This window comes from Anolis sagrei, chromosome 3 (genome assembly GCF_037176765.1).
Source record: "Anolis sagrei isolate rAnoSag1 chromosome 3, rAnoSag1.mat, whole genome shotgun sequence".
Taxonomy (NCBI): Eukaryota; Metazoa; Chordata; class Lepidosauria; order Squamata; family Dactyloidae; genus Anolis; species Anolis sagrei.
The window spans coordinates 27,207,578-27,221,672 of record NC_090023.1 but is presented as its reverse complement, the minus strand read 5'-3'; the positions used below and the strand labels follow the sequence as shown (position 1 = coordinate 27,221,672).

Below are 14,095 nucleotides of genomic sequence, written 5' to 3'. Positions count from 1 at the left end.
TTCTATCAGCAACACCATTGGATCCTGGCCAGTATGTCACAAGAAAGAGTGGAATAACCCCAGTTATAATACTATAATACTATTATTACTATAGTGCAGTTAATAACATGTTGCATATATTCAACACAACATAAAAACCTTCTCAGGCCAGTTTGATAAATAGGATGAAAAATATACAATATCTTATATACAAAAATTGCATTGAGAACAATTCATTTCATTTAAAAACAGGTGTTTTTTTTTATGAAAAAAGCATTTTGTCCAGTATACCTGCACATTAATTAAAGGAGCAAGAGGCACACCTTAAACATATCTCAATGTCACTGCCATTTCTAATGAATGGAACTACACATCGGCTGGGTAAAGTTGTTGCCTACACCGACAGATTGGTGGCCTGATTTTAGACAAGTATGAATCAATTGAACTTAACATCTTCAAAACTTGCACACAAGGCTTTTGCCTTCTACATAATAAATTAGTGATAGCAGGTTTCTCTCGAACTGATTGCTTCTGCTTACAGAAAAAATAAAAAATAATCAACAAATAATTTCAATTAAAATAAAATAAAAAGTGCCATACTATAAAGTACTAATTTCGTTACTCATTTCAGTGTGAAAGCTGGTAACTCGCAAATTCCTTAAAAATAAAATCTGTGAAGTAGAAGACCTTTGCTTTCTATAAATAAAATGATTATAGCACACACAAAAATAACACAATAAAATTAAATAACTTAATTGCAATTTTAAAAAAGAGTTCATAAGCTTGGCTTGAAGAAAAAACATTGGCTAGGTGCATAAAATCCTCTTCAGTTATCTGGAGTTTTTAAAAGATATTTTTTTTGCACTTGAAAGACATAACACCCCAATATAAATACATAACAATATTAGAAAGTGCTGCATATAAACCCCCAGATGCACCAAAGAATCTATTCAGAGAACGCAGATATAATAATATATTAAACTGGAAGGACCTCCCAGCTATGAAATATTATTTTTTTTAAAAACCGTGTGAGCGTTTAAAACTAAGTCTGTCACTTCCAATGCATGGGGTTTTACATACAGATTCTATGGCACAGTATTTCACATAAATGGATTACTATATAACCTCCTTGCTGAGAAGGAGATCAGAAATGCTATTGTAGCAAACCTCCCTCAGCATTACAGCTGAAACTGAACTAATAGACACCACAAAGATGCATCATCATCATGTCATCAATAACCTAACTGCGATTTTTCCACTAAAATGGCTGCAGCAAGCTGCTGAGCGTCTGTCATGTGAGGATTCCTTTTCATAACAATTCTCACAAGGTCGGGGGGGAAAATGTTGCACAGGTTTATGTAGACTTTCTCTCGGCTGTCCAAGTACCTTGGAGGGTCTTGAGGCATTCTACAGTAAGGTATCCGCCAAGGCTGTTCTTGTTGCTCAGGTAAGCTTTGGAAAGCAAATGGCTCATAGCATGGCTGTGAGGGGTTACTGGGCAAGGAATAGGTTTGACGAAAGCTATACGCATCCATTCCATAGCCTTGCCTATCCCAACTACCAAGTCCCTCTTGACCAGAGTATGATTTTCTTTGTCTCAGGGGGGAATTATCATACAAACGTGAGTCTGATATGCTGTCTACTCTTGTGGACGCAAGGGCTCTCCCCAGGTGTACGCTCTTTGAATGTTGAGAACTTTGAGCAGCAGGGTAGTCGCCAGGACAACTGGAACGAGCCCCAACACTTGGGTGGTGAAGGTGTACAGCCATGTATGGGAGTGGAGGTTTGTGATGATGCTTTGGTTCTTCATGACTGTAACTCGGAACTCTGGAGAGGGTATCATGGTAGCTCTGCAAGAAAGACTGTGAGTTTACATGGCTATGGGGGTGCATATGTTGGCACTTCAGATTCTCTTCCAGTTGGGGGTCAGGAGAACTCATGTAGGACCGATCATTGTAGCCTATGTAGGAATCGCTACTGCCACAGCTCATGCTCCCTTCGCTACTACAATCAGAAGCTACAGAACTGATTCTGTAATCCGTGTCCAAAGAGAAACGCCTTTCAGGACTTCGTGGACCAGAAAGACTTAGGTTTGAATATGCACTCAGCATAGAGTAGTAGCCTACATCCACAGGAGACTCACATTTGGGATACGGCTCATAAGGCATGGGCGTTCCATGATTTTTGGTTGCCATCATCACTGGAGGATATGGTCCCTGTGGTCTTTGATCCTGAGGTGGGAAGTGGACTCCAGATGGAAGGCCATTGCTTAAAGGTGCAGTACTTTGGGGTTTTGCAGCAGCAGAATTCGGTATACTAACTAAAGAAGGAACAGACCTGGTTTCCAATTTGTTTTTGGTGGGAAGCTTTTCCTCCAAGTCTTGGTAGACTTGAGTCCTTATACTAGGGTCTGATTGCCTCTTTGGAGCAGCTCGCTTGAGATCGGAAGTGCTATCAATTTTTGTGCTACAAGGAACACTGTTGCTCTTCACCAGCCCTCCTTCACTAGCAGCTTTGGCAACTGTGTTCCTAGACATGGCACGAAGTTCATCAGCTACTGACCTCTGAGGCTGATTTCCTCTTTCTGGATGGTAGTACTTGCATTTGTGTCCATAAGTGCATTTCTTCCCTGTATGTATTTGTTTGAAGGTTTAAACAAACAGAAGGGAAGGAAGAGATATTTTAATTCTAGTGCAATGTTAAGAGATATTTTGAAAGGATACTGAAAATAAAACAGAAGATATTGGACATGCTTTCAAGCTAATTAAATATTCTGGTATTAAATCAGAAACAGTATTAATAGTATTATTAATGTGATGCCTGCCACTAATTGCAATTTTGATTTCTGGACTTTAGCAATAATTCTTTCCCATGACAACCAGGGGGTAGAGGTCAATATTCCATTTTCTGACCGACGAATTTATATGAGACATCACATCAGCTTCCCAAAAAATGTTTGACTGAGCAGGGAAATATAGGTATATTAAGGTCTATACCGCACCATACTAGAACTTGGAAACTTTTAAAAACCCCAGCTCCTAAAATTATGGAGAAACTATGGAACTGAAGTATAAATAGTAACTTCTCCAAGCTCTAATTTGATCAGATTGATTTTGCAAATTACAGATCCTGATGCTTTCTAACTCTGGAACCATTGTTCAATGAAAAGACTGGAGTAAAAAAAACCAAAATCTGCAGTAAGTTATTATCAGCGTTTACATGGAAACAAATAAACAATGCTTTAAAAAATAAGCTGAGCTGGGTTAAAAGACATTACCATATGGACATGGTTGCTTCCTGTGTTCCGGAACAACAGGTTTCTTCCTCAGAAAATTATCTAGACTTGGACCATGGCGTCCAAGTGGATCATCTGGAGGCATGAATCTATAGAAGATATAATACAATTAAAATCAACAAGGCGCTTCAGACATGTTCTGCATACTGCTCTGAGAAAATGAACAAAACCATGTATAGGCCCATACTGCTAGTTTTAATAGATATGATAACTTAAAAACACTTTTAAGCTGAAATCACGAGAGACAAGAAAGGAAAACATGTCGGTTAGTTAATCAGATGTATGGGCCTATTTAAAACAGTATAAAAGCATTTCAAACATAACAGAAGTTTTTAAAAAGGGACCACATTCACAACACATAATTAAAAGACCTTTCTTAAGTCATTTAATCACCAAAAGCTTGTTTAAATCAACAGGTCTTTTCTTGCTGGTATAAAGAAGAGCAGAGAAGAGACCAGCCTCGTCTTCTGTGATAGAGAATTTCACAACCTGGGGAAAGCCATGGAGAAGTCCAGGCCTGTGGCAATGGTGGGGCTGGGCGAAAGCTCTTCATTGAGAATCTCAAAACATGAACAAGCTCATATAGGGAGAGATGGTCTTTCAGATAGTCTGAAACTTCACTGTACCATAGAATCAGAGAATTGGAAGAGACGGCCATCCAATCCATCTGAGTTAATATTTGTTTAAATTAGATACATTTAATGGAATCAGATCCATTGAAATGGATGTGGTATAAATTAGGCTACATCTCATTGATTTTAATGGATCCAGTGCTTTAGTTTGCAAGACAAATACACAGGCAGTCCCTGAATTACAAACGTCCCAAATTACAAACAATGCAGAATTGGGTTGCTGTGAGTTTTCTGGGCTGTATGGCATGTTCCAGAAGCATAATCTCCTGAAGACCGGGCTGTGGTGCAGATAGATAGTAGCCAGATGCATTCAATCACTACTGACAGAGGTCATGAGTTCAAAGACAGCCTGGGTTGGAGTAAGCTCCCGACCATTAATAGTTTAGCTTGCTGTTGACCTATGCAGCCCGAAAGATAGTTGCATATGTCAAGTAGGAAATTTAGGTACCCCTTTATGAGGGGAGGCTAATTTAACTCATTCACGACACCATAAAACCTCCCAGCAGCATGCAGAAGAATGAGGAAGTACTCCATCAAAGGACCTGGTGACACAAGGAGACGGTGAAGCGGCAGCTCCCCCTGTAGCTGGAACTGAGCATACTCTCATGAAGCCGAAAAACGCTGGAATGTTAAATTGCCTCTGTGTCTGTCTATATATGTTGTATGTCTAAATGGCATTGAATGTTTGCCATGTATATATGCATTGTAATCCGCTCTGAGTCCCCTGTGGAGCGAGAAGGATGGAATATAAATACTGTAAATAAATAAATGCTTCACCCACATCTATGGCAGGCATCCTCAGAGGCTGTGGGTTTTTTGGAAACTAAGCAAATGGGGTTTGCATCTGTGGAATGTCCAGGGTGGGGGAAAGAACTCTTGTCTGTTTGAGGGAAGTGTGAATGTTGCAATTAGCCACCTTGATTAGTATTGAATGGCTTGCAGCTTCCCTATTTTTCTCATAGGGACAGAAAGGGGGGCCAAATATTCTGAACAGGAAAACAAACACCACAGGAATATTCACTCTTCCCTATGCTACCCAAAGTTAGCTAGCTAGCTAAATGGCTGGAATTAAACTTTAAAAATGTACCTGTTCCGACTTACAAACAAATTCAACATGAGAACAAACCCACAGAACATATCTTGTGTGTAACAGGGGAGCTGCCTGTATTCATCCTCTTGTTCTATTGTTCATGGAAAATAATGTGTGAGGTTGACATTCAATGCAAAGTTCCATGCACATGCCTGTATAATTTCCATGGTTTCACTATATTCAGCACAAATTGAGCCCTTGTGCATATAGGTTTCTATAAAAGCACCAGATGTCAGATATAGGACTATAGTCAAACATGCCAAAATGGTATGACGGATGTGTGTATGTGTATGTAGGCGTGAAAGCATCTATAATGGAATTCAAGCCTTGTTGCCAGTGAGTTTTTATGTAGCGAGGGAAAAATTGGCATTACTTACTTGTCATTGACAAATGAATACATCAGCAGTCGTTCATCAATGAATTTCTTCCATTCTGGCTTTTCATTAGCTAGATCTCTGTAGTTATCATTAGACACAATTATACCATCAGACTCAAAGGCCAACTTCACTATGAACCTGTCGTCATAGCATACCACCCTTCTCCCCTGAACACGGCGCGATGGGGTGAACACCAGAATTTTCTCTTTTTCTAATTTACGTAAGATTTCTTGATCTAGAAATATTAAGAGAGAAGGGGAAAAAGCAGAAACACTGAAGAGAAGCCAAGATTAAACTGAATCTTACATGATAGCAAATGAAAACATTTCAGGTTAGATAACAATGACTTCAATATAGAAGTACTAAATGAAAACACTTCTGATTCCAGTGGAAGCAGATTGTCATAATCCAATAACACATTGACTACATATAAACATAACAACAATTCATCTTGGGTTCTATTGTCATGCTTACACATTTTACTACAGTTAATTCCAATAACCAAAATGAAAAGTGTTCCTGTTTTCACAGATTGCCTAACTAAAAGATAAAAATGTTAGCAGGAAAAAAGAATCTGCCTTCCACTTAATAAAGTATAGTTCTATCTTTGTAAATTGCGTCACTGAGCAATTAAACACATATACATATACTTCAATCGCTATTAAAAAAGGAATGTGAGCAGATTTTGCCAAAGATAGTCGTTTACCAAAGAGCAACGGCTTCTGGTTTGAGCCATGCATACAGTTGCAGGAGATGATTAAAAAGCCTTAATATAGCTTCCTTATCCAGACGTTTTGTACCACAGATCCCATCAACCCCAGCCAGCATAGCCACTGGAAGGGCATTATTGTATCGCATGCATATTCATTTCCAACAATATGAGCCAACTAAAAATAAATGAGTTGGAAGGATACTTAGATTATTAGGAAAAGGTTCAAAATGAGGGGTTCAATAATTCTGAAGGTTCTAAAAGGACTTCCAGGAGACTAGAACCAATGTGATAATACTAATGACCTTAATTACATTAGGGGAACATCCAAACTGAAGCCTGAGAGCAATGTATCCCCCTCCCCCCACAATTAAATGTAAGTGTGAGAACATTTCTCTGCAAACAATCTAGGGGACTTTTTTTGTGCTCTCCGTTTTCTAATTCTCATCTGTTATCTTTGAGTTTAATTATGAGGGAGGAAGGGCTGCTATAATAGACAGTAATGTAAATCACAATTGGCAGCAAAGAACGGTAGGGAGGGAAGCCAGAAAGAAGAATCCCATGACTTCTGACTTATGGTAAAGTGTGTGTCCATAAGAAGCAAGCTGCTGAGGCAAGGAGGTATTCTATTGGTACATGGTAATGGGAAATGATGAGAGATATAGTGTAAGTGCATGGATTATACGAGGGAGAGAGAGAGATGGGGGGGGGGGGAGGGAAAGTCTAGAGAAGCGGTTCCCAACCTGTGGAGACCACCAATGGTCCGCAAGAACTAAAATATGGTCTACAGCTCTTGAGGCTGCGAGAGCGACTGGTCTCACGAAACCTTCTTATAGTGCCAAGGCTGATTAAATATGGTTTTCTGTGAATGAGCAGATGGCAACTACTGCATGGCATATGTTCTGTATCAGAAACAAGAGCTGATGTGGTCTATCCAATGCAATTTTCTGAATCAGCACCCCAAATAACCAAAGCGAATCTAAAGGTGACCACTAACTGATTCAGAATCATAACCCTTTTGGTACTAATATTGGCTTGTGGTCCCTGGTCAAAGTGGCCCCTGGTCAAAAAAAGGTTGGGAACTACTGATCTAGAGGGAGATGGTTGTGGGAGACATGGCAAAGTAGGAAAAAGAAATACAGAATGATGATTGGAAAGAGCACCTAGAACTAGTAAAAGGCGACAGATGAAACAGAAAACTGAGAAGAGATAATTAAAATAGGCTGAGAGAAAAAGGGGTGAAGGGTCATTAAAAAAGATGAAAGTCTGAGCAATTGGAGAGAAAGGGGGTAAATTCATTATAAAAAAAATAACGGAATTCATAAAATCAAAGTGAGGTGAAATCTTCTGAACATGGGCACAGACAGCAAAACAAACACTGCAGCGCTTTTAATCTTTTCCTATGCTATTCAAACCATGTGTGTGTGTGTGGAGTTCAACTTAAGAACAAACCTACAGAACCTATCTTGTTCTTAACTTGAAGGCTTCCTGTATTTCAGTATAGTAGTAATTCTTCAAATACCGCCCATCATGTTAAAAATTATTTAAAACACTGCAGACGGTGAAGAGAACTCTGAGGGGTGATATGATTACACTTGTCAAACACCTCAAGAGCAGACACAAAAAGTGGGTGCAGGCTTGTTCTCTGCTGCTCCAGAGGGTAGAAATAATTCTATTAGTTTTCAGTTAAAAGATGATAGGATCTTTAGGAGCTACCTGCTGGGGATATGAGTCTGACTGAAGAAGGCTGGACCTGATACCCCATGGGGCCTTTCGACTCTACGATTCTATGAAATATGTATAAATGACAGTGTATGCATGATTAATGTCAATATTTAATAACTGGATATAGGAATCTTTGTTTAATATGTGATTGAATTTAATTATAATTTTTCCAAATAAACAGATTTATAATGAAAAATTACTTCATGTATCTTCTTCCAGATTGTGTTGCTGGCACTACTGATCCACCAAACACCCCATACTAATATGCATACATAAGCTAGAGCACCATTTTAAGGTAATCTTTCTTCAATGCTTATATTTTCCAACCATATTTCTGATTTCTGGAGGATATGTCCTTTTTGTAACAGGAAAAAGATCTCTGTCCATTCAGCTGATTTCCCATTAGATTTCAGTACAAAGTTCAGAGCTGTAGCAGGGAATATAATCCTTCACAGGGAAATTCTTCCTGGCATCATTGTTGACAATATATAGTTCTGTTTGCATACTTAATCAGAAACTTACTAAGCCCTTTATGTTCAGGAAGGAAGATAATACTCTTAAGAGTCACTGTGCTGGATCGAACCCAAGATCGACCTAGTCTAACATTCTAGTTCCATCAGTGGCCAGAACAGGGTATCTCATGGAAACTTAAAGAAAAATTGAATGTTTTTCTTTTGTCTAATCAAAACATCTGCAGCTCAGAGATATAAGTGATTCTGTATCTATAGGTTCCAGTCCTTATCAAAGTCAACAGCTGTTGATAAATCCATCAACCTAAGACCATACCCACAGAGTGATAATAGTTTCCATAGAAAGAAAGCTTTAAACCTCAGCATGTAATTGTAACCGCAATAGCTATTCTAAAGCACAGAATCTACTGCAATATTTGTTTAAGCAATCAAAAGAGTGATATTACCATTGTCACGAGATTTCTCAATAAAGATATTTAAGCAGAGCAGTATATACCTGTAATGAGAGCATCCGGTCGAGACTGTTCCTTTCTCCATGCTGGCACAAACACGGTGATATCTTTGTGGCCTCTTTCCAAAAACCAGTCCACTGCCAGTTTAATTCCTCGACAAGAGAATACTTCTTTGTTTCCATGGCTGAAAAAGATATCCCCCACCCCCAAAAAAATCACTGATATGTTGTATTACAAGCATTACGAATCAGCATATATAAATGCAATATTAGTAATGTGTCTTCACACAGACCAAAACACTGTAATTACCTGACTCAAAATGTCCCATTCCTGTTCACTTAGGCTCACTCACTCCAAATATTGCAGTGTTTATACATTCAATATCTTCTTTCACTATGTCTAGCTTTCCCTGCTCCATGCGCATCACATTCCTTTAATATGGGTTGTGAAGCTTCAGACTTTCCTTTCATCTCTGAGCATGTCAACAGCTGAATGTCCTTTCAGTGAAGAGTTCAACTGTGCCATTAGCAACAGCACTACGGATAGCTGTCCTCTGTTGTATACCAATAACTCAGTGAGTGCCATACAAAATAGGAGTTTTATCTTTTGGTTCGATCTCTTTTTAATTTTTGGATTGTCTCATTCTAGGGTTTTTATGGTTAAAGGCATTCAAAAGGGTTCTCTGTGCCTCCTATTGCACAGTACTAGCAAGTATTAGCTATGAAGGTACTGCCTTCGTCTCTGAAAGATCTTCTCTTAGAGCAGTGGTTTTCAACCCGAGTCCCCAGGTGTTCTGGCCTACAACTCCCAGAAATCCCAGTCAGTTTACCAGCTGTTAGGATTTCTGGAAGCTGAAGGCCAAAACATTTGGGGACCCACAGTTTGAGAAACATGAGTCAGCCTTCACTACTGCTGCCGCCAGCAACGACTGTTGCTGTTTGGCACATTTAGTCTGGCTCCCCAACAAAAAAGCCTGTATGACATGGGAGACCCTATTAGCACGCAACCCCACTACCACAGAAAAAGTAATGCCATTGGTGGGAAAAATTACTTAATACTAACATGTATTTAAAAGCTACTCAATCAGGCACATTTTTTCAGGTATCAACAGGAAAGAGAAAGCTAGGAAGGATGATGCAAAATCAATAAAGGTATTTTTATCAACTCCATACAGTGAGCATCTCTTTATTGTTCCCTTCTATTAGGAAAAAACAACAACAAGACCTCATTTTTAGCACTTAAACGAATCTGATCAATACATAATATGACTCTAAAGTATTATTGGCCTAGAAAATGGAAGTGAAGTCACAGAAATCACACACTTATCACCCTTGTTCTTTGAATTCATAGAAATCCACAATTAATTTGTATTTATTTACTTCATTTGTATACCTCCATTCTCAGCCCTAAGGCGACTCATAGCTGTATCTAACCATTGAAGGGCTATTCATATTCTACTGTCAATAATAAACAATACCAATGTCAATAATAATACAAGGCAAAACAAGGTTGCCTTCAAATAGAACTTGAAGGCAACCTTGTTGGGAGAACACTGTCACTAATTTATGGCCATATTTCTCCTCATGATTTGTACTATGGTAAAGGAAACGTTCATGCCAGCATGGGAACAAGAGATGCGCAATAGGAAAACAATGTTATGTAGATGCAACAGTTTTTCTTTCACCACCAGCAGCTTCTTGGAAATGTCAGTTCGTGTAATTGGATGTACTTTTCAAGGCAAGCTTAGCATGGTTCATTACTAAGGTAGAAGCTATAAGACCTGCTGGGCGAAAGCCTGATTCCATTAAAGGCAGCGGGGTATCTACGATTAACTGCACTTTGATTTCACAGTCAAGTTTTCATGCCTGTATGATCTCAACAGGACTTGCTAAAAATTGCTGTGTATCAGCCTCAGCCTTCTGGTCAGACGTAAAAATGTAGAATTCAATAAAAACGTGCCTTCGCTGATAAAAATTCTGGGGCATATTCAATGACAGATTCTATCCAGCATTATATGTAATGATGGCATTTACACCTTAGCAGATTTTCCCCCTTTTCCTTTCTATATAAGCCTGCTGTTCCTCATCCCACAAACCAGGTTCATCCCAGGACCAGGTGTTCTGATACCTGAGAGACTTTCTGTTATAGTAAGGCCACTACCGGATAAAATCCATTATTTAGTTCAGGGTATGAGCCCTCGGTGGTGCAGAGAGTTAAACCCCTGTGCCGGTAGGACTGAAGACCGACAGGTTGCAGGTTCGAATCCGGGGAGAGGCGGATGAGCTCCCTCTGTCTGCTCCAGCTCTTCAAGCGGGGACATGAGAGAAGCCTCCCATAAGGATGATAAAACATCAAATCATCCGGGCATCCCCTGGGCAACGTCCTTGCAGACGGCCAATTTTCTCACACCAGAAGCGACTTCGTTTCTCAAGTTGCTCCTGACATGACAAAAAAAAAGTTCAGGGTGTAGGAGTGTAATTTAGGCATGTAAAACCGTGGCTGCCTTTTTGCAAGATCTAGGTTTAAGTCATATGCAACTTCTTGGTCAAGGAGTTTCAATCATAGAATCATAGTATTGGAAGAGATCTTGTGGGCCATCCAGTCCAACTCCCTGCCAAGAAGCAGGAAAATCATATTCAAAGCACCTCGACAGATGGCCATCCAGCCTCTGTTTAAAAGCCTCCCAAGGAGGAGCCTCCACCACACTCCGGAGTAGAGAGTTCCACTGCTGAACAGCTCTCACAGTTAGAAATCTCCTTTCCTGTAATTTGAAGCCATTTTTCCGCATCCTAGTCTCCAGGACAGCAGAAAACAAGCTTGCTCCCTCCTCCCTATGACTTCCCCTCACATATTTATACATGGCTATCATGTCTCCTCTCAGCCTTCTCTTCTGCAGGCTAAACATGCCCAGCACTTTAAGCCGCTCCTCATAGGGCTTGTTCTGCAGACCCTTAATCATTTGTCGCCCTCCTCTGGACACATTTCAGTTTGTCAACACCTCCCTTCAATAGCCATGCCCAGAATTGGACACAGTATTCCAGCTGACCAAGGCAGAATAGAGGAGTAGCATGACTTCCTTGGGTCTAAACACTAGACTCCTATTTATGCAGGCCATAATCCCATTGGCTTTTTTAGCTGCCACATGACATTGTTGGCTCATGTTTAACTTGTCCATGAGAACTCCAAGATCTTTTTCATACGTATTGCTATCGAGCTAGGCATCCCCCATTCTGTATCTTCGCATTTCATTTTTTCTGCCTAAGTGTAGTATCTTGCATTTGTCTCTATTAAACTTCATTTTGTTAGTTTTGGCTCATCTCTGTAGTCTGTTCAGATCATTCTGAATTCTGCTCGTCTTCTGGAGTATTAATGAACGTTTTATGCTCTATCAATCAGGTTCTGGAATGTCTTGAAGAAAATATGTGTCAACATGAAAATTGAAACTACATAAAAAGACCCATGAATACAAAAATTCTGAACAGACTGCAGTGTTATTATGATGGCAACCTTCAATGCCCAGGATAGACTTCGGTATTATTACATACGATGGTACTTTACTTTTATTATTTATTATGGCATTGGGTTTTTTTATTTATTATAGTGATATACTATATGTTTTATCTACTTTATTGAACAAGACTAAATACTTTAATGCTCACTTCTTCAAAGAATTTAGGTTGCAAGCAAAGTAAGAAATATACTGAATAAATACAATAACATGATACTGTTGTCAAAGCTGATCCCATCCCAAAGCAGGATGAAGGGACCTGTTTCACATGACATTGAACAGTGGGAGAAAGACAGGTAAAGGCAGAGAACTGCTGGCAAATGGTCAGACCATCGCTTCAGTGAGACTAGTATTTATTTCTGTATGATTATGATCAATAACCAGCACCAAATGTGAGACTAATATGTAATGTAATTGCCTGGAGCAAAAAGTTATTTTTGGGAGGGCAACAAAGGCAGGAATTATTAGTAATATAAAAAGTGAAGGTGACATTCCTTACTGTTGTAGTGAGTTGCCATTTCTAGTGACTTTTTAAAAATCACATTGAAAATACATTTTAGAGATGTTTTTAGAGGAATTGTTCAAGTTTTAAGTGACTCTCTTATCAATTCAGTGGTTTTTTCCTCATTCCTAAAAGTATTCAAAAGCAACAGAAAAGTAATGATCGATGCAACAAGTATTCTTTCAACATTACAGTGGGTTACTTTTCAAACAGTAATGGAAATGGATTATTTTCACAAAGTAACATTCTGAATTACTGGAATGTTATTTGGGAAGGGGTTCATTTCTATTAGTCTGAAGTTCTGAACACACTGGAGTAGCATTTATGGTGTTTTCTAGAAAAAGACAACACACTCAAAAAGCCACAACGTTGTGCTTGAAAGGACCTCCCACATTTATACAACTGAAGCTATATTTTTCATCATCCTTTCAGTTCCCACAGTGGAGGAACTAGTGGCTTATCTTGTTGGCTGCAGCTGTAGAAGCTGCCGAGAAAGCTCATTTTGTCCCTTCAGATATGGATAATCAGCTATTTTGGCTTGCAGCCCTGGTTTACTAAAGCATTATACTTGACTTTACAGCACCAACACTAAATCTTTCTGTTATGTAATGACATCTATTTTGTTTTCACAATAGATGTTACGACTTTTTGGCAGGGCTTGAAAATAACATCCCTAGGCCATGGCTGTCAGGAAGCATGATTTTTTTTGTGTGTCAGGAGTGACTTGAGAAACTGCAAGTTTTTTCTGTTGTGAGAGAATTGGCTGACTGCAAGGAAATTGCCCAGGGAACACCCGGATGCTTTACCATCCTGTGGGAGGCTTCTCTCATCTTCCTGCATGAGAAGCTGGAGCTGATAAACAGGAGCTCATCCTGCTCCCCGGATTCGAACGGCCAATCTTTCGGTCAACAGTCCTGCTGGCACAAGGGTTTAACCCACTGCACTCCTGGGGACTCCTATATTAGAGGCATGATTATATGATTTTAAGATCTTAAATATATATATTAACTCCTGTTTAGGTGATGGCATTTAAATATTTCATTCTGGGCCTAAAAATCTTGTGCTGATCCTTGGGATTTAAAGTGTTTTACTCTTGTGTTTTAAATAGTTTCTGGAAAAAGCTGTGCCCCTTCTTTCCTTTCTCTACTTAATCAAGCTTATATTCATAATATATTACTAATATCCATAATATCACTGAGATTTTTCAGTATCATGGAAGAAAATATATAATAATACAATGATGAATATATGTGGCAAAAAGCCCCTCACGAGGGGCAGTTCTACATATTTGGAAAAGAGGATTCATAACATTTTATTGTATTTCTTTTAAAGCAAGTGGATGTTATACAATGTTAC

General features: G+C 39.1%; 1 protein-coding gene across 1 annotated transcript in view; it reads right to left on the bottom strand.

Annotated features, from left to right (window-relative positions):
* Positions 1 to 215: 215 nt before the first annotated feature.
* ZC3H12C (zinc finger CCCH-type containing 12C) overlaps positions 216 to 14,095 on the bottom strand; it is a 50,108-nt gene continuing 36,228 nt past the window's right edge. The window contains exons 3-6 of the mRNA XM_067466558.1: positions 8,774 to 8,913; positions 5,374 to 5,608; positions 3,257 to 3,363; positions 216 to 2,608 (exon numbers count right to left, since the gene is read on the bottom strand). Coding sequence (XP_067322659.1) covers positions 1,212 to 2,608; positions 3,257 to 3,363; positions 5,374 to 5,608; positions 8,774 to 8,913 — 1,879 coding nt within the window. The 3' untranslated portion in view covers positions 216 to 1,211. The remainder of the gene's footprint in view (positions 2,609 to 3,256; positions 3,364 to 5,373; positions 5,609 to 8,773; positions 8,914 to 14,095) is intronic.